Source organism: Glycine soja, chromosome 18 (genome assembly GCF_004193775.1).
Source record: "Glycine soja cultivar W05 chromosome 18, ASM419377v2, whole genome shotgun sequence".
NCBI classification, from domain to species: Eukaryota; Viridiplantae; Streptophyta; class Magnoliopsida; order Fabales; family Fabaceae; genus Glycine; species Glycine soja.
In genome coordinates, this window is record NC_041019.1 from 19188602 (window position 1) to 19210326 (window position 21725).

At 31.9% G+C, this 21725-nt stretch overlaps 1 protein-coding gene across 5 annotated transcripts; it reads right to left on the reverse strand.

Moving 5' to 3' along the window:
- Positions 1 to 13919: 13919 nt before the first annotated feature.
- On the reverse strand, positions 13920 to 20006 carry LOC114395573 (probable serine/threonine-protein kinase PBL28). Of its 5 annotated transcripts, XM_028357392.1 has the most exons (8): positions 19334 to 19994; positions 19033 to 19220; positions 18593 to 18791; positions 18351 to 18514; positions 18154 to 18258; positions 15332 to 15454; positions 15067 to 15221; positions 14201 to 14338 (listed from the first exon to the last, which is right to left on the reverse strand). In XM_028357392.1, exons 1-8 carry the CDS (start codon positions 19401 to 19403, stop codon positions 14335 to 14337), a joined length of 1008 nt encoding a protein of 335 aa, XP_028213193.1. In that variant the 5' UTR covers positions 19404 to 19994; the 3' UTR covers positions 14201 to 14334. The 5 variants fall into 5 exon arrangements, with proteins under 5 accessions (XP_028213192.1, XP_028213193.1, XP_028213191.1 ...); XM_028357391.1 differs by lacking the exon at positions 15067 to 15221 and having other exon boundaries at positions 13920 to 14338; positions 19334 to 19991; XM_028357390.1 differs by lacking the exon at positions 14201 to 14338 and having other exon boundaries at positions 14948 to 15221; positions 18617 to 18791; positions 19334 to 20006.
- Positions 20007 to 21725: the final 1719 nt, after the last annotated feature.

Consider the following 21725-nt stretch of genomic DNA (forward strand, 5'->3'; position numbering starts at 1 on the left):
TATTTGATGGTATGAAGTCAGGCGAGTATTAATTAAAGTCGCGGGTATCAATTTTCATTCTACTCTTTTGCTTTTAGTTACAAATTTGTTTATCAAAATTTCAATTACAAGTAAAACTCAAACATCTCACAATAAAATCAATTGATAGATATATATAATAAGATATTAATATTTTAAAATTAAGGTTGAATCATTCGAATAATATTTAAATTTATTTTTTAGCATAAATAAATATTAATTAGATTTTACTTACTTTCTAACTAATTAAATTTTAAATTAATCATGTTCACTTTTTATTTATGAATAGAATGATTAAGACAAAAAATCTCAATAAATAATATAACTAAATAATCTATGTATCTTCGTATATAATTGATCTTAAATAAAATTCAAATAAATTTAATTTAAAAAAATTCCATGAAACAATTTAAATCACTTGTCCCATAAGTGTGTCCCGATTCATGTTCCATCAATAAAAATATGTCATCTCATTTAAAATATTCACCTAGACTTTTCTAATTTTCCTACCCTACCCTTAATAGATCGATTCAACGCCATTATCCCTTTTCTTTCATCATCAAAATATTCCCAATTAGGATCAAACAAAACACGTAACATTAGCACGTTATTATTTCAATACAAATAGAGTGTAAGATTGCTGGTGTTCTCTTTGAAGGGTTGCGAACATCAACAATTTAGATAAGTCTTCAAGGGTTTTTGTTGAAAATTGATTAAGAGAACTATTAGTACTAGTTAGATCTCTATGTCTATCCAGAGTTAAATAACGACTTTGATATCAAAGAGGTACCGAGTCCATTGTAATAATAAGTTAAAAATAAAACAAGTTAAAAATAAATACAAACAATTAAACCTTGCCATGGTGGTCTCTTGAGACTCCTCAATTTGAGTCCTAATCAAGGAAATCTCTATCTCTTTGTAATACTCATCCACACTCCTATTTCTTTGAATTAGTCTTTGGAGCTTGTTGTGAAGGTCTCTCCCATAGTAGGACGACACAAATCTCTCTCTCAAAACTCTCTTCATGTCTTACCAAGTATTAATCAACGACATTCTCATCCTTTCAACATCACTCCTCACTTGATTCCACCATACTAAGGCATATCCCTCAAACTCCCGAGAGGCCAATTTGATTTTTTTTCTTCATTGTAGTTGTAGCAAGCAAAGACTTGCTCAACCTTCATCTCCCACTTAAGATACACTTATGGATCACAAGTCCCTTTAAAAGTAGGGATCTTCACCTTCACTCCCTCAATCCTTTCCTCTCTTTGTCTACCTCCATATCTTCTATGATTTCTTCTCTTCTTATACCTCTCATTCCTTCATCTTCCTTCATCCTCTTCATACCCCTCATCTTCTCCATGAGAAGAATTAGATGATCTTACCTCTCTTCTTCGCTCTATATTTTCAATCTGCACACTTAAAACTTCACTACTCCTATGTATTCTTCTCAAACTCTCCTCATTCTCTCCATCCTTTCTTCATTGTCATAACTCATTCTTCTCATTTGATCATTAAGTTTAATCATCTCCGCCATGAGCCTTGTGGTTTTTGAAGATGGTGGAGTAGCATCTCCACTTGTAGAAGCCATACCTACAAGAAAAGTTAGTGCACAAGTAAAAAATTGAATAGGACCTCGCCACTCAACTTAGTATTTCATTCAAGTTCACTCGTATATCACTCTTTCAAGGCTTTTTCTTTTATAATATACACTCTTGCCTTTTACCACTCTTGCTTTTTTTTTTTTTCCAGTTCATATGCAGAACCTTCAAGCTCAAAATCAAGAAGTATTCAATGTGAAATATGTCACAAATCAAAACTCAACTCAAGAAACCAAGAAAAGAAATACTCCAAGATAAAACTAAGAAATTTTGAAGACAAGCAAAAATAATGAAAGGAATACTCAAAAGGAATGTCAAGGAAGACAAACTAAAAGACTCCAGAATGAAGAAAAAGATTGTCCAAAAATTGAACTATACTAGATGTAAATAACCAACAAGACACACTTTTTTTTTAAATAGAAGTATGTAAAAACAAGAAAGACTCTGAATGCAGATTTTGTTTTTTTATCATTTTTTTTTGCTTCTTTTGCTTTTTATTTTTATCTCTGCACTTTTTTTGGCACATAATTCAAATTTGAATGCAAATATGTGATTGGGAAAATCCAAATCTAGATTGTAACAGAATTTTGCCTCCAAATCTGAAAATTGGATTTCTTTCTTTTTTTTAACTTCTTTCTTTCCTTTTTTTTGCACGAATTTTAATGCTATATTTATAAAAAATAAAGAAGATAAAAAAGATATTGATACTAGATATAGTTTAGAAAAGAAAGATAAACTCAAAGAAATAAAACAAAGGAAGATAAAATAATAATATAGAGTTAAACAAAAAAATTGACACAACAAATAAAGGAGGAAACACACATGAAACACCAAACACAAAGGATAGATAACACCTGGTTTCAAGAACCAAAGCTCTGATACCAATTGATGGAACCCTGATTTGCGGATCCAATTTTTAGCATCAGCAAACTAGGGAACCAATTTGAGGCTCTATGAAATTAGAAGAAGTAAAAGGAAAAAGCATAATTAGATAAGAAGATGGAAAGAACAACACCACAATCTTGGGAGATTGATAAGTTCAGGATGATTTGCCACAAAGAATAGAATTCTTTGATATAAGAACCTAAGGTTTCACACAAGAACCAAGAGAGACACTCTCTTAACTGTGTCTAATATGAAAATTTCATAAAATTGCCAACCAAGTGTTTTAAAGAGTCTATTTATAACTCCTACTAATGATCCCAAATTAGGCCTAAGGCCCAATAACTAATCTAATAATTAAAAGACTTAAAAATAACAATAGAAAAGGTAGCAGCCCATTGCAAGTCCAAAAATAGACCCTAAAATATAATTAAAAACGAAAATAAATATTATTCTAAAAGTTGACTAAAATAAATGAGCTTTGCTTCTTATTCTCTTTCCTCCATGAGAAAATTTAGTCTCTCGCCAAGCTCTTCTTGAAATCTCTTACTCCTTGCTCTAGTAATTGGTACATCCATGTTGAGTCCACCTAAGCCAAAATCTTCCTCCTTGGATAGTCCTCTATCAGATAGGAATACCTCTGGTGTCATCACTGGCTATTGGAGAAATAACTGGTGAAAGCTCTGCATCGAAAGGTACTAGCCATGGTGGAGGCTTTGTAGCATGGGGAGGAGCTGCTCCATCTAAGAGGAAGAGGGAAAAGGCTTGTCGTCTGTAGAAGAGGTGGCTGGAGGAGGGATTACCAGAGGTGGAGTTGGGGGAGTGTCTGCAGTTGTTCGGGTCTTGACTCACTTTGGCCCCATGAAGACAATGGAAGAATCTGCTGGATTAACAATTGGCTTGACTTCATCTTCTTCTAGAAACATAGACTTCAAGTGCCGCCTAGCAAGGTCAGCTTCTTGCTTAATTGCCTCCACCTTAAAGCAGGTCTTACTATCATTGGGATGTTTTATTGCCTCAAACAAGTTGAAGGTGGCTTTCTGGTCCTCCACACTCATCTCCAAATTGACATTTCCCATGTCCACAACATATTTTACAGTCAGCATGAATGGTCTGCCCAATATTAAGGGAATATCAAAATCCTTTTCTATGTCTATTATCACAAAGTTCACTGGAAAAGTGAATTGGCGAACATTAATCAGAACATCTTCAACTACACCATATAGTCTGATAATGGAGCAGTCTGTTAGTTGAATAGTCATTCTAGTAGGAGAAACCTTCATATTTCTAATTCTCTGACACATAGAGAGAGACATCAAATTAATGTTTGCTCCCAGATCAATGAGAGCTTTACCCATTGACACATCCCCAATAATCAAGTTCCTTAAAAAGTGGATCTACAAGTTTACTTGGGACGTACTGTTAGAAGTTTAATCAAGTCCTTTTCTCTGTTCCTTAAAAAGTGGATCTACAAGGATAAAAATGAATTGAGGATGTTGATGATTACGTTTGTGTTCACGCCAAGGACAATTGGTAGGCCAGAGAATTAAATCGGTTAGATATCAAGGATATGGTTTTAATTCTTAATTACTAAAATAATCATTGCTATGGCCAAAATAAAATGTACCGTTTGTTCATATAAAGAAGTGGAAAAAAGAACGATTTAAAGAAAGTTTCACAGTCAAATTGGCAACAGATTTTTCATTTTTGCCAGGTTGGATTCATGTGTTCATGAATCATGAGTCAAGTGTTGCTTGGCTTGTAGCATCCAAAAAAGTTACTTGACATTTGCTTAAGATTTGAAGAGGGGGGAGGGGGGGACTATGAGAACTAATTGACCATGGCTTCAATTCTTTGACTTTTATAAATTTTTTTCTTTGTGCTCTCGATCATACTGATTTTTCTTGCTGCAAAATGCTTAGTTGAAATCTTGTTAGAAGGTTTCTATTGGCTCTGTAAATATCTGCTCATGCAACTTTGAGTAACAGTAAGTTGCCAAAGACACGTTACTCAAATCTATTGTTTGACAGAGGGATCCAGATAGTGTTAATTTGGTTTTAGTCAAAGGAGGAGGATTTTGGGAAGAAGAATAAATTTCATTTACTTTTATAGTTTTATCTTTGTTTTAAATATTTTCCTTTTTTTATTTAATCCCATCAACTTGATGTCAATTAGTTTATTTTACACATTTCCCTTTTTGATTTAACACTTTCTCAACCTCCTTTCTTAATAGATTATTAGGAACGGCTCAAGGTCTTGAGAGGCCTAAAGCAAATTTAAGAATGAGACCTTTTATTTACTCATAAAATAATTTATTAAAATTATCATTGTTTTATTTAAAATTAATTTTTTGAGCTTTTTGTGATGTAAAATTATCAATTAAATTGTCGTAATTAACGCCAATCCATTCAATCTTTGTTGAAACATTGTTGATCTTAAATAAGTTTTTATTATTTTTAGCTTTGAAAAACTCATTTCAACTGAAGCAACTGATACTGGTATTGTTAACATTATTCTATAAGCTACATACGTGTTTGGAAAAGAAATCAATGCATTTTCAAATCCATTTTCCCTATACTTTTCAAAAAATGAAAGAAGACCTTTTAATTTTTCAATAGCTTCATCAATGCACATATCTTTTGATTGTAAATTCTTACTAAGTTAACTGCAAATAAAATGTCATACCAAATAGTCATGTCTAACAAAAATTCAAAGTTTTTGGGTTTCTTTAACTATTAACTATTAAATCTTTTTTTTCTTCTAAACAAAACTATGATATTAGTGAAGAGTTGTTGTTCGTTAATCGTTACTTACAGTACCAATAAAAAGATTAACAATTACTTATAATATTTCAATTAAAATTTATTTTTAAATATGATTTTACAATAATTTTTTTGAGGTATATTAGTATTAAAAAAAATTTTGGGGCCTTTTTTATTTAGCCTAAAGTCCTTGCTTGAGGTGCTTGGACCTTAAGCTGGCCCTATAGATTATTACTGTATTTATTTTAGGTTTTTGCTAAGGATATTGATTAAGAAAATATTTAATATGAAAATTATAAAAAAGACGTTAAAAAAATAGACTGTAATTTTTTATTTTTCAATTAAAATATTTTCATTTTAAGTTTCTTAACGGGTCTTAAGGCACTTGTTACTCTTTGCCTTTATTTTATCATTACACACCTCCTGAAAAGACTTCAAGAGGATAGGTTGAGAACGTATTGAATTGAGGATAAGGTGATTAAAAAGTTAATACTTTCAAGTTAAACTAAAGTTGAACGGGTTTGATGTTATAAAAATTAAAAAAGTTGTGGGGTTATTTATAAAAAAAAAATGCAATAACAAATTATTTTTAACAGTTTTTGTTATTGGGTGAAATTATTTTAAATTAAATCATGTAGGTCTAACTCTATTTATTGGATCTTATCAGAATGTCTCTTAATTAGGGGTGGGAATAGGTCAGGCCAGACCATGCTTTGAAAGGCCCGAGCCTAGCCTACGATGAATCTTTGAGGCCTGAGCCTGGCCTATAACCTATCAAAGACTTTTATTTTGGCTCGGCCTGACCTTTTTAAAAGTCTGGCTTGACCTGATAGCCTTTTTAAAAGTCTTCTTCACAATAAATATTTAATATTTTATGGAGTAAGAACGTAATAGGAAAAGTAAAGGAAAAGAAAAGTCAATAAAAATAATGAAGAATATAAAAGAGCACATGACTCACACCTAAATTATAATTAAAGTGTTACTTGATTATATGAATAGAAGTTATGGAACAGTAATGTGTAATCAAAGTCTGATGATTTAAAAAAAAAATTAATTGTATCCAATATATATATATATATATATATATATATATATATATATAGGCCGGCCTATCAGGCTTATAAGACTTTTTTAATAAGCCTAAGTCTGGTCTATTTAATTTAATAGACTTTTAAAAAAGCCTGAGCCTAACATTTTCATTAAATAGGCAAGTTCAGGCCAAACTTTATGTAGGTCAGGTCGTAGGTCCATGTAGGTCGATCTGGCCTATTCCCACCCTTACTCTCAATAATAGTATATTAAAAAAAAGTGCGTCAAATAGTATGTTGTTGATTAGAAAAAGGTTAAATTACAGGAGAGTAAAATATAATTAATTTGTAAAAAAATGTGTTTGGTATATCTTGGAGAGACTCAACCTTATTTGAATATAATAATATGTTGCCTTAGTATTTGGGATCACATTAAATATATTATCTTTGCTTTCTATAGTCTCACTCCAAATACTCCTTTATGTCTTACTTTTCAAGGTTTTCTTCCCTTTTTTTTTCTTTTGATTAGTAGGGTTTTGCAAATTGAAACACAATTAATTCAACAAAATTTGTCAAACTAAGATTTTTAAAATACTTTTTTTTATAATTATTTTCAAACGTTCAGCACTAAAAGGACATTTTAAAGTACATTTATATAAGAAAGACAGTTCTTAAGATTTTAAATTTGTTTTGGAAAAATATCTATTATTAGTTGAAAAAAGTTTCATGGCATCCATTACGTTATAAGACACCTAGAGAGAAAAATATGTATTATAGGATTTATAATGTGATAAAAAGAAAAAAATAAAAAAAAATGAGGATTGTTAGTTGAGTGTTTAAAATAAGTGTATATTTGTATATTATTATTCTTCAGTTGTTGGATCCTAAAGCCAATGGAGGAGAGAGAAGAAGAGGGAAGAAAAAAAAAAGATAAAATGATAAAAGTGTTGGAATGGCCCACGTTCAAGGTCATATTTCACGTTCTATTTTTATTTTATTTCCATTACATTATTTTGGAAAATTTTGTTATTTTTGAATCTGGTCTATGTGTACCCATCCTCTATCTCACTTACTGATAACTTCTATCTCACGTTCTGACAACAAATTATTTGAGCTCTATGATGGACAGAATCTATAAATAGGATGTGGGCATGAAATAACTCCCTTTGCCACTAAGCTATTGTGATTTATTTGTTTATTAGGTGCAATTAATTTATATTTATAACTTATGGAGGATAAATCATTTATGCGCAAACTGTTTACAATATTATGTTAAATACTGGTATGCATTGAATTTGATTCTTTAAAGTTTATTACATGTTGAATGGATATACGTACAATGTTATTTTGAATTGGTATACATGTAATTTTTATAATTTAATATTGAGCACGCTTGCATTATTAAGTATGTTATGCAAAGATTATTTTTGAATGTTAAGTGATTAATATAATTTTATTAAATTAGAGAGTAGCCACAACATCTTTAATTGAGTAAAATTACATGCTAAATTTATAATCACATTAAAAATATTAATTGTGATTAATCATATGTAATGTGATGAAATCTACCCACAGGAATTTTGTTGTATTTGTATGATTAATTAGGATAAAATATTAGATTATATTTCTTAATTTACCCATAGGAATTAAGGAAAAGAACATGATTTAATAGTTTTATCGTAAAGTTGCATGATGAATCTAATTGAGTAGGACTTTAGCCCACAGACAAGTTTTGTGTCACTAGATTCATATATTGAGACATGATTTGCATTGGCAAAACATGACATTTGTTTAGTCTCAAATTTTCTTAATGAGCATGTGTGTTTGTTTGCAATTTCACAATATATGAATATTTCTTGTGACCTTCCCATATTGAAAGGTGATAATTATAAGGTTTGGAAGGAAATAACTCTCCTTCATTTAGGCTGGATGGATATTGACTATGCTATAAGGAAGGATGAGCCACCGGCTATTACTGAGACTAGCGAACCTGATGCTGTTGACCTTTATGAAAAGTGGGAGAGATCTAATTGTCTCTCCATTATGTTCATAAAAACTAACATATCCGCTAGTATCCGGGGTTCAGTTGACCAGCATGATAAGGTTAGAGATCTGTTGAAAGCCATTGATGAACAGTTTACGACCTTTGAGAAGTCGCTTGCTAACACACTCATTATGCAATTCTCTTCCATTAAGCTTACTGGAACGAGAGGTGTGCGTGAACATATCATGCGCTTAAGGGACATAGTGGCTCAATTTAAAACCCTGGAAATTACCATGTCTGAATCCTTCCTGGTACATTTCATTTTGTGCACCCTACCTCAACAGTATACACCCTTTAAAATCTCCTACAACACACATAAGAATAAATGGTCTATTAATAAACTGATGACCATGTGTGTTCAAGAAGAGGAGAAATTGATAATGGAAGAGGGTGAGAAGGTAAATTTGACTACTTCTACTTTTGGAAAGGATAGGAAGAAGTCTGTAGACACCAATAAAGGAAGGATTCCGACTCAACCAACAATTAAAAAGGAGTCAAAGTGTTTCTTCTGTAAAAAGAAAGAACACATAAAGAAGGACTGCCCAAATTTAAAAGTTGGTTTGAGAAGAAAGGTACACCATTTACTTTCGTTGTTATGAATCTAATATGATTAATGTGAATCATAATACATGGTGGATTGACTCTGGTTCTACAATCCATGTTTCTAATACCTTGCGGGGTATGGAAAGCCTAAGGAAACCAATGGGAAGTGAGCAGTGCATCTACTCAGGGAGTAGGATGAGCTCGCATGTAGAGGCCATTGGAACATGCGTCTTAGTTTTAAGTAGTGGCTTTAAATTACATTTGGAGAAAGTTTTTTATGTTCCTAGTTTTTGTAAAAACTTAATTTCTGTTTCTAAACTTGCACCTTTGAGATTTTATTTTAATTTTACAGACTTTGGTTTTAATTTACTAAATAAATATGAAATTATTGGTTGTGGTCAATTGGTTGATGGTCTTTATTCGATTGAATTGAAAAGCGACGCTGCTTATAATTCTATGCACGTTTCTGTTGGGTTAAAAAAATATATTGTGAATGAAGAATCCTCTATGTTGTGACACTGGAGATTAGGACATATCTCTATTGAGAGAATCAAGCGATTAGTAAATGAAGGAGTACTTAGTACTTTGGATTTCGCTGATTTTGAGACTTGTGTAGATTGCATTAAGGGTAAACAAACTAACAAGTCTAAAAAGGGTGCAAAGAGGAGTTCTAATTTATCAGAAATCATACATACAAACATATGTTGTCCAGACATGGGTGCAAATAGTCCGAAATACTTCATAACCTTTATAGATGATTATTCACGATATATGTATCTCTATTTACTTCATTCTAATAATGAAGCTTTAGATGCCTTTAAAGTTTTTAAGGCTGAAGTTGAGAAACAATGTGGAAAACAAATTAAGATCGTGAGATCAGATAGAGGTGGGGAGTACTATGGTAGATACATAGAGGATGGACAAACACTAGGTTCATTTGTGAAATTTCTTCAAGAACATGGGATTGTTGCCCAATACACTATGTCTGGTTCTCTGGATCAGAATGGTGTGGAAGAATGAAGAAATCGAACCTTATTAGACATGGTGAGAAACATGAGGAGTAATGTAAAGCTTCCTCAATTTTTGTGGATTGATGCACTTAAGATGATTGTATATATATTAAACCGAGTTCCAACCAAGGTTGTCTCAAAGACACCTTTTGAGTTATTCAAGGGTTGGAAACCAAGTTTGTGACATATACGCGTTTGGGGATGTCCATCTGAAGTAAGAATTTATAATTCACAAGAGAAGAAACTAGACCCTAGGACTATTACTGGGTATTTCATTGGATATGCTGAAAGGTCTAAAGGGTATAGGTTTTATTGTCCATCCCACAACACTAGGATTGTGGAATCAAGGAATGCAAAGTTTCTTGAAAATGACTTGATCAGTGAGAGTGGTCAATTTCAGAACATTTCTTCTGAAAGGGGTCACTATGAAGCTGAACCTTCTGGGACAAGTAATAGGTTGGTAGTCATTCCCACCCGTCAAGTTAAAATGGGTGTTAGACAACCAGTGATTGAAGCTTCACAAGCTGTTGAAAGTGATCATGTAGATCAAGTTGTTTGTGAGGAACAACATGATGATATTGAACAAACTGGTGAAGAACCAGTTGAACAAGTTCCTCAGTAGGATGACCAAGCAACATTAAGAAGATCTACTAGAGTAAAAAAGACAGCAATTCCTAGTGATTATGTAGTGTACCTACAAGAATCAGACTACAACATTGGAGCCGAAAATGATCCTAAGACGTTTTCATAAGCCATGAGTTCTAAGGAATCAAATTTGTGGTATAATGCTATGAGGGATGAGATGAATTCTATGGCATCTAACCAAGTTTGGGATCTCGTTGAGTTGCCTGTTGGTGTAAAAGCCATCGGATGTAGATGGGTCTTCAAAACAAAGAAAGACTCAGAAGGCAACATTGAGAGACATAAGGCAAGACTTGTTGCTAAGGGATTCACTCAAAGAGAAGGAATCGATTACAGAGAGACCTTTTCCCCTGTATCTAAGAAAGAATCTCTTCGAGTAATTTTTTCATTAGTAGCTCATTTTGATCTTGAGTTGCATCAAATTGATGTGAAAACGGCGTTCCTGAATGATGATCTAGAAGAAGAGGTTTACATGAAACAACCTGAGGGATTCTTATCTAGTGTTAGTGAGCACTTAGTCTGCAAGCTTAATAAGTCCATCCATGGATTGAAACAAGCCTCCCGCCAGTGGTATTTAAAATTTCATGAGGTCATTTCTTCATTTAGCTTTGAAGAGAATGTCATGGATCATTGTATATACCAGAAGGTCAGTGAGAGTAAGATTTGTTTCCTTGTATTAGACATAGATGATATTCTGCTTGCGACTAATGATAATGGTATACTATATGAGGTGAAACAATTTCTCTCAAAGAACTTTGATATGAAGGATATGGGAGAGGCATCTTATGTCATAGGCATAAAGATCTATAGAGAAAGATCTCGAGGCATTTTAGGCTTATCTCAAGAAACCTATATCAACAAAGTTTTAGAGAGATTTAACATGAAAGATTGTTCACCAAGTGTAGCTCCCATTGTGAAGGGTGACAAACTCGCTTTGAGTCAGTGCCCCAAAAAATGATTTTGAGCGGGAACACATGAAAAATATTCCATATGCTTCAGCAGTTGGAAGCCTTATGTATGCTCAGGTTTGCACTAGACCTGATATTGCATTCGCTGTTGGAGTCTTGGGAAGATATCAAAGTAATCTAGGTATTGACCACTAGAAAGCTGCAAAGAAAGTGATGAGATATCTTTAAGGAACAAAGGATTACATGCTCATGTATAGACAAACTGATTGTCTGGAAGTGATTGGCTACTCCAACTCAGACTTTGCTGGTTGCGTTGATTCACGAAGATCGACATCTGGTTATATTTTTATGTTAGCCGGTGGAGCTGTATCTTGGAGAAGTGCCAAGCAAACCTTAACTGCTACTTCCACTATGGAGGCTGAGTTCGTTTTCTGTTTTGAGGCTACCTCGCATGGTGTATGGTTGAAGAGTTTCATGTCTGGCCTTAGAGTTGTGGACTCTATTTCTAGGCCATTAAAGTTGTATTTTGACAACTTTGCTACAATGTTAATGGCTAAAAACAACAAAAGTGGAAGTCGAAATAAACACATCGACATCAAGTACTTAGCCATAAGAGAACGTGTTAAAGAAAGGAAAGTGGTCATTGAACACGTCAACATTGAGTTGATGATTGCCTATCCTTTAACTAAAGGCATGCCACCAAAGAATTTTAAGGATCATGTAGTACGAATGAGACTTGGTTCCATGATGTAATTTCATTGTACGTACATTTGTTATTTTCAATGAAACTCTTATTCAGTTAGATGTTTTCTCATATGGTTTTGTGCACATATTTATTTATTTCGAGAAAAATCATTCGGTTTAGATATTGAATAAACATATGGTTTATTCATTAAGTTGAGAGCTAGTGTTGAGAGACTTGATATATTGTGGTACATGGAAGATATTACTCATCATCAGAGGACCTATCGCCATGACTCATATATTATGTTTCTTGTTACGGTTGATGTTGAGTTAAATGGACCAAGTGGGAGAATGTTGGAATGACCCACGTTCAGGATCACATCCCACGTTCTATTTTTATTTTATTCCTATTACATTATTTTGGAAAATTTTGTTATTTCTGAATCTGGTTCATTTTCCTTCCACATTCAACCCATATCTTTGCAACATATTTGCAACCACTTTCAGTAACAAATATGTTGCAAAGATATGGGTTGAATATGGAAAGAAAATGGATCAGATTCAGAAATAATTTTTTTTTTTCAAAATAATGTAATGAGAATAAAATAAAAATAGAACGTGGAATGTGACCCTAAACGTAGGTCATTCCAACATTCTTCCACTTGGTCCATTTAACTTAACATCAACTGTAACAAGAAACATAATATATCTCATCCTCTATCTCACGTACTGATAACTTCTATCTCATGTTTTGATAACAAATTAGTTGAGCTCTATGATGGACAGACTCTATAAATAGGACGAGGTGCTCTCAGTTTTGTATCATCAAACTCATTTCTCTATTCAGAAAATACACCATCTATTCAGAATGAGCAAGGGTCTGAAAGAGCAAAACTGTCTTCAGTTTCGTGTATGCGCTGCTTCGCATTCGATCTGCAATGGCTGGAGGTATGCTCATAATATTTTGTTTCCGCTGTTTGATATGAATATGCCATTTAAATTAATTTACATGTTTAGATCGGTGCCTATTTAATTTACAAAAAGAGGTAAACAAGAGAAAAGAAAAAAAAATGAAAAAAATCTTAACTTTGGATCTAAAATTGAACAAAATCCAACTATTATGTATTCTTTACATGCCTTTATTTAATTCACTATCTTCAAGTTATTATACGTACAGTTTAAAAAAAAAAAAAGATATCACTGTTATAAAAATTTATTGTGAAGTGCAATTTAACCTCAATTCTTGCACCTTTTACAACTTAACAATGTTATATTGTTGTCTCCCTGAACAAAAGAATGTCAGCTCTGCCAAATCTTTTTCATGGATTGGAGGTGATTAATGACGAAGGGTCCAAAATTATGGATTAAAATTATAGGAAAGTCAAAATTATAACTTACTAACGTGTCTCATTGAAAAAGACTATTAATTTGTATTTATAATTTCTGAAGACTAATGTGAAACTTGTATACTATTTTTTTTACAGCAAAATCTTCTATATTATTAAAGACTAATGTATCATAAGTTAATTTTTGTCAATGCTCAATTTGAATATTTACTGGTCTAATTATTCTATGATCTTAAAGTTCAATAATAGTGTATCTCATTCATTACTCACGTTTTCCTTGTGTATCATTCCAGATTTATCTTACAATATAAGAATAATAAAATTAAAGTTCCTTCTTTAATAATTTTCAATCTTTCATACAGAATCGAACCCAATCACACAATCAGGCCACTTAAAAATTAAATTGAAAAAACATTTGAAGTCTTAACTCTTAAGGATTCTAACATTCCAGTTGAGTAATGATAAGTATCTGTTTCTCATATTTATTTTCGTTTAATGCCAAATACTTGATGGTCACGCTATCCAAATTTGGGGTCTTTACATGGATTGGAGAACTTACAAATAATTAATAGAATAATTAAGTGGTTGGAAAACTATCATAATCGTTGAATCTACACTTGGGATTTCATTTGATTAGACCAATCTCAAGCTATGCATAACCATTCCCAAACCCTTTGAATTTGTGTACAAAATCGTTTGGATTTCTTTGACACAATCTACCATTGAAGGTCTCTCATTACTCTCACTACGAACACACCGTGACGCCAGATTGACAAACATGAATATAGACTCCATGGTGTAAGAATTTCGAGTCATCTCTGGATCTATCACCTTACGGAGCTTCTTTTGGTCATTCAGTAAGTGTCTCACCTATACAATTGAATGTCAACCATAAATTTAAAAATGTTTAAATATTATGAATTTAATAAGCATTTAGATTGTGAACCAAAAGAAATGTAATTTGTTTTAGTGTAAATCAAGGTATCTTGGACCAAAAGCTAAAGACTAATCATCGCCTGAGATACTGATCACTATGATCTATTTAAGGGATCAACATTTCTTAACATATATTTTTTTTTATGTATGAGTCAGAAATCAAATTCATGATCACATACTTAAGAAATTGTTCAATCTTTTTGGTATTAGTAGAAAATTGGTTTGTATCTTTGATTAAGTTTTTTACAAAGAAAATAGCATTTCGAAGATACGGAAATTTGAAAAGGGCAAGTTATTAGTGAGCTTATTTCTAACTTTTTTTTTATCGTTTTATCTTAAATAATTAATCAACTGTTATAAATAATATTATTTCTTGCAATTTTATTATAGAAAAGTGATTCTTTTATAATCCAAAATAAATTATCTTAAAATTATTTTTAAATCACACTATTCAAACCTAAAGGTATTTCATATAATTGATTTAATTTATGATTTATTTTGGAATAATATATATATATATATATATATATATGTATGTATGCATATATTGCAGTTAATTTAAACACACACTTCTAACTACTATTTTTATGATCAAGTGACACGTGGCAAGGATCCAGGATAGTGTGGAACAAGAAGAACAGGAGGTTGGTGCCAAGAGATACATGAGGATGAAATTGAGAATGGAGCCCACAACAAGAGTTGAGAAAACGAAGTCCAGTTCCTCCATTAACACCTTGAATGGGAATTGTGGGTCTGCTACTATCCTCGATCTCCATCCGTTTAACACCATTCCCACAATTCCCAATCCCACGTTTTTCTATTGAAAAAAGAAAATAACTATGGCAACTTCAACATCTATAATGCCTTGATATCCCTAACGATCGTTAATTATCCAATACACAAGCACACATTTAATTTACCACGTACCTGTAGTACAAGGTTTTGATCATTTGGGCCCTGGTTCAGATCTACAGCTCGACGTCCTGTCAAAAGCTCCAGAAGAACAACTCCAAAAGCATAAACATCACTTTGTAGAGTAAGTTTTCCAGTCTGTTGTTGACAGCAAAAACATATTATTGTTAACTATGTCAGAAAATGATCACTTACGTATCAACTTAAAAAAATCTATATTAAAAATAAGGAAAATTTTCTTTGTTTTTATGGACTTTGTTATAATGTTACCTATGAATTTAGATTGCCATCTGAAAACAGCTAGCTAACATATATTTGTGGTTAAAAATACACTTTTAAGTGAAATTTGTTCTATCTCTTGCCAGTAAAAAAAAGAGTTTAAATGGTATCTCAAAAATTGATAATGATCATTGGTTCAGAATGATTATTTTGATTCACTTTAAAGACAAGTCATGAAAGATTAAATTTAAATTTAACTTCTTAAAAGATAAAAAATCAAACTGAAAATATAAAGGACTGTATTTTAGTATATAATTTCACATATTTTATTTTATTTTCTTATTATTTTTAAGGTTTAAATATGTTATTGGACTTATAAGTTAACATTTTTTTTTTAATTTTTGGTCCATATAAATTTTAGACCCTGTAAATTAATATTTTTTCAATTTTGATCATGATAAATTTTTTATTTATTTTTAGTCCTTATAAGTTTGTATTTTTTTTCAATTTTAGTGTGTTTAATATTATAATATTTTTGTATAGTTCCTGTAAGTTTTGGTTTATAGAGACTAAAATTAAAAAAAAAAAACTTATATAAATTAAAAATAAGTAAAATATTTTACAAAGACACAAATTGAAAAAGTACGCATAGTTAGTATTTCACTAGTTCCTGTAAGTTTTGCTTATTTACTATAAAGATCAAGTTCAAGCTTTTTAAAAAGTTTTTTTAGATAAAAAGATCAAAGTCAAACTATACAAAAAACCTGTTAAGCTTGACAAGCCGACTTGTTTAAATAATAATAATAATAATAATAATAATAATAACTATTATTTATACCATTTTTATGGCATTATAAATGACAAGATGAAATGACATAAAGTGCTTAGAGAGTTCACTTGCATGTGGAAATTTTTTTTTTATAAAAAAACTCAAGTTAAAAGGATAATGCAACCAAATTAATACTTCCAAATAAAAGAATGTTTTGTAAAGACATCTTCAGACAATTTAAATATTTTTATTTGGCTATATTAGTATAAATCATCTCTAATCCATATATTTTTTAATACTATACTTTTTTTTTATTTTCTTTTGATGTACTTTTTTTATTTTAACAACTTGAATTCAATATGATTTTGTTTATCAATTATTTTTGGATTTGTATATTACTTATACGAAATTTGATAAGTTTCTTCTTTTAGTTAGTATTTCACTAGATCTTAAAACAATTAATTGGTCAAAGACGTCTTTAAGGAGACTTTTAAATAGGTTCGTAGGTCAAGCCAGACCTTTTATGTAAACCGAGCTGAGTCTTAAAAAAAAACTTATGACAGATAATGAGTCAAGCTCAAGCCTTGCATATTCAATTCAAGTCGAACTCAAGCCTACTAAAGTTTGGTTTGACTCATTTCCACCCCTACTAGTGGGGTGTGATATTTTTTGGTGTTATTAATGTTGTACCCGTTTTTGTTTATGTTATGGAAAGGTCAAAGGTATCGTTTCTATGCGTACCGAGATGGCAAGTTTGGTAGATAGATAATTAAACCAATTTTGGTGGCAATATTCAATTGTATGTACCACTAGCTATCTATCTATCTATCCCCTTTAGAATTTGATCAGTGGTCCCTTCCAAGCCGTATCCAATTATGGCAAAATCTATTTGTTCTGGTTTACTTTTTAAATGGTTGTGATTTGTGAAACAAAGTGCTTCTTATGAGTTGGAACATTTGTCTCTATTCTAGTCGTGTCATGTGTGACTTCGGTTCAAGCTTGGCTCTACAAGAGACAAGAAACAGCAGAGGACGTAAAAAAGAAAAAGAAATTAAAACTATGGTATAAGTTGTCAGAATCACTTGACCTGAAAATTAAGCTAGTAGGGAACGCCCTGGAAATGGTTTAACTCTTTACAGCTCCTCCTATGAAAGCCCTCTAGGCAAGAAAACTCATGTTTATTTGCCTATCTAAAAGGTTTAAGTGGTGTATCATGTTTGCTACTTTGGTTGCATGGGAAAACAAAACAGAAAATATACAAGAGAGTAAGAAACAACTTGGTTTTAAAGCCATCTAAACCAGATACTGAGCCTTTCAGTGATTCTAACCCCAATCTGTTGTATAAACAAAAATATTCACAGAATCATTCACTGCTAACCAATTACAAAAAAAAATTATTCTGCAATGGATAAAGAATTTCATCTTATGTTTCTAAAGAGAACCAAACATTTTTTCAAGCCAATTTCTGTATCAGTTTGTCCTGAATTTGCTGGCTTAGTTTGAGTGGGTAATGTACCTTCAGGAGTGTACTAAACTAACAGTTAACGAGGAATTCCAGTGACATTCTCTTTATGATAGGTTGAAATTTATTTAAGATCACCAAATTTGGTGAGTCTCAATTCTAAATCAGGTAAGGGAATCATTAAATAAGAGGTGAGACCCACCAAAATTGATAATTTTCAATATCATAAAATGAGTGTTAGAAAAAGAGATCGAGAGTGTCCTCATAATTAATACAACAACTACTAGCAGGTGCGGCATGGCTGTATCACTTATGAATAGAAAACATCACACATAAAATGCATGTAATTGCAAAAAAGGAATTGATCCTTGTGGCATGGATTCATACCGATGTATACTCAGGGTCAAAATAGCCAAAGGTGCCAAGTACTCTTGCAGTAACATGTGTCTCCTGTCCTTCTGGCATTAGTTTGGCAAGCCCAAAATCAGATATCTACATAAGCATTGTTAATTTTGACTCAGTACTTATATATTGCGGTATATGTAAAAACATGTTATAAGTCATTGCTGGTAGTTTATACATACCTTTGCTTCAAATTTGGCATCTAGAAGAACATTGGTGGATTTGAAATCTCTATGAACAATAGGAATTCCAAGACAAGAACTTGAATGAAGATAAGCAAGTCCTTTTGCTGCTCCCAGTGCCACTTTAAGTCTTAAAGGCCAATCCATCTTTCTTTCTCCAATTCCTAAAATTACACATTGATTAATAGAAGATGGATGTAAGAAGATTTTCACATAATGTGGATTTTGAGTACATGACTTGCCATTCAGATGATCTTGCAGGTTACCATTATGCATATATTCGTATACTAGGAACCTATTCTTCCCATCAGCACAGTATCCTATCAAAGAAACAAGATTTGGGTGGTCAAGTCTGCTTAATAAGTCAACCTCCACTCGGAATTCGCGCTCCCCCTCTGCTGCTTTAATTGCAGGCAGCTCCATCTTCTTGATTGCTACAACCTTCAGAAGTAAATGCATTAGTATGTATGTATTTGTGGCTAAATCACAAATATGGAGTCATATAGTACTCTGATATGACTCAATCTGTGTGCTATTTTGATTCAGTGATTTTATTGCAAGTAAATATAAGAAGCATCATTTGTTTATGGAAGCTACAACTTTTATGTTACACAATTTTTTTAAAAATTATATATGATGACTTCTTTTGGGTTATAAATAAGTTATATCCAAAACACATTACCTCTCCTGACTTCAAAGTGCCCCTGTAGACCCTGCCAAATCCTCCTTTTCCAAGCAGATTATCATCACTGAATGAAAATGTTGCCTGTTCCATCTCCCTGAGTGTGAAAACAGATGATCTATGCCTCCTTTTTGTAGGTTGTGGTGTTTGATCTTCAAGCTGCCAAAACTCTGCAGGTTTATAAATCCCTGTATAAAGAGGGTGAATGTATAATTTGTTACTAGTTATGTTACAAGGAGATTTCACTCAGTATAAGTACAAGCTTACAACATGAAAAGCAAGAAAAGGAGGAAGAAAATACAAGGGTCTGAATGATCTTGAGACTTGCTTCTTCGACGCTTGTTCCAAGCTGAGACCAAACCAAATGGCATGGTGACTCTATCTTGTATTGTTTTGTTCAAGGTTTTAAATTGTAGTTGTGGTCGTGATTTTTCCGTGATGGTTGATATTGAAGTCAATGTGGTCGGGGAGAGTCTAAAAACCTTAACGTTGTGGCTGAAATTGCAGTCGTTTTTAAAAATTTTGTGTGTTAAGAGTTGAAGTGGTAGATGCTAACAAACCAAATGCTCAATTGGAATGCTAAAAAAGATGCTCTATTGGATGGAGATGACTAACTCCATGTTGACACCCTTTGAGATACATGAGGATTTCTCCAAGAAGAACCATGAAGTGAATCACATTGGAATAGTAATTGGCATGCATTTGAGGGAGCCTTTACCATATAAAAATATTTTCATAGTAAGAGAATCCTGTGTGGAGTACGCATGGAGCAAGTGAAGTTATATTAGAAGAATACTCAATAACACAAGGATACGAAAGAGATGTACTTTAAGGAAAAGAGAAAGCTGGGAAAAGAAAAGTAGACACTGCTTGCTTGTCTTTTGGTTGGGAAGTGGTGGTGGTGGGGTGCTTTACTTTGACAAGGAAATGGAAACTGCACCCTCATTCTCCATTTTCATCTATTTTACGTTTTACTTGTTTATACATCTTGAAAATGCAATTGGGGGGGTTGGGAGGTCCCTTTCATTTGCTCTCTTCAGTCTTCATCATAAATATATTGCTCCTAAATTAATCTTTTCTCTTGTATGGTGTAACCGTCGTTGTTACTATTAATGTCTATCATCATCAGCAATTGACTACGATTCTGATTTTCTATAGGAACAATAGTATATCTATTAATCTATGAGCATTAATGCAAGGACCCAACAACCAAGATCTATTTTTTAGTCAATTACCATCCCCATTAAATCTATGGCATGGAAAAAAAATACTTAGGAGACTTTTAAAAAGGTTATCATATTTGCTAGCAATTAATAGTAATTTGTGAGAAATATGCTCTCTAAAAATCAAGCATTTAATAACTTGTGACTTGTGAGGCTGTGAAAAATAAAGAGCACGAGTTTTTCTTCTTTTCAGTCCTTTCTTTTTTGGTCGAACAGTGACTAGGAACTTGGTTGTGGTTGAAGTGTTCTAGTTTCTTCCACTCCATTTTCCCTATTTGTGCTCCATAGGGTGTATACTTTAGGAATTGGGAAAAGAAAGGACGGGAAGGAGTCGTGAGAAAAATAAGGGAAAGGGATGGAAACTAAGTTTTTTTTTTCTAACTAGACCTTCATTAAGGAATCCAAGAATTGAATCTCTTGAGCCAACAACTTTTGGTGGATGGAAACTAGTTGTTTTCCCTATTCTATTGTATAAAATTTTTCAAAATGACATTTTTGTGTGATCCTTTACATTACATTTAGAAACCTTCAAAATAAATTGATATTTATTTGAAAATTTTCTTTTCTCTTCTTAATATACACATAGTTTATAGTATCTCAGACCAAAAAGGAAAACAAAGATTCAAGGAATACAATTTATATTATCATATTAAACATAATTCATACAAAATATGTGAGTTATTATAAACTTCCTAGTACATGTCTTCAATTTCAACAAATTACAAAAAAAAACATAATACATTTAGATGAAGTCCATATTATGTGCTAATCATGAATAAATCCTTTTATCTTCAAATTCATACTTCCTAATTAATGTTGTGTCATTAATTATATAAATTTATGTTTATACATTTTAATTTGTAACTATTTAAATTGAATTCAAATTTTAGTTATAAATACAATTCTCTTCCATGTTAATAATAGAATAAATCTTATTCTTTTAAACAATATTAAACTAATTTATATTGTATAATCTAACGAAAAAGAAAATTAATTTTCATTTCTTTACTTGGTGTATCATCGAGCCTATGGATTAACTATCGTGAAGTTATTTATCTTAGGCTATGTTTGGTGTAACACCTTGTTATATCGACATAACTCATAATAATTTATTTATTGATTTTAATTATTATGAAAATGAGTGCAAATTTTTTCGTGTTGTTTCGAGGTGTATAAAATATGAGATTTGGAAGCAAAGAAACATTTGTGAGCAATTATATATATAAAGAACCATGATCTTCTTTATTATAAATTCAGTATGTAAAACAAAATTTGAAGATACAAGGGAAATAAATCATAGCTATCTCAACCTGTACAGTAAAATAACCTAGTCAAAGCTATACACAAGTCTACGCTAACTCACAATATAAAAGCTAATCTTCATGTCCTGTATATCCTTGCTAGTCTTTGCTATCTTCGTTATATTAGCAACAACGCTAGAGCTTGATCATTGGGCATGATATAGGAGGG

Coding starts and splice junctions, on each gene's coding strand:
- LOC114395573 (XM_028357389.1), bottom strand. CDS start 19,403: ATGCCATTTGGTTTGGTCTCAGCTTGGAACAAGCGTCGAAGAAGCAAG. Junction 18,515..18,592: donor CCTGCAAGATCATCTGAATG/GCAAGTCATGTA, acceptor GTGTAATTTTAG/GAATTGGAGAAAGAAAGATG. Junction 15,222..15,331: donor ATCAAAACCTTGTACTACAG/GTACGTGGTAAA, acceptor TTTTTTCAATAG/AAAAACGTGGGATTGGGAAT.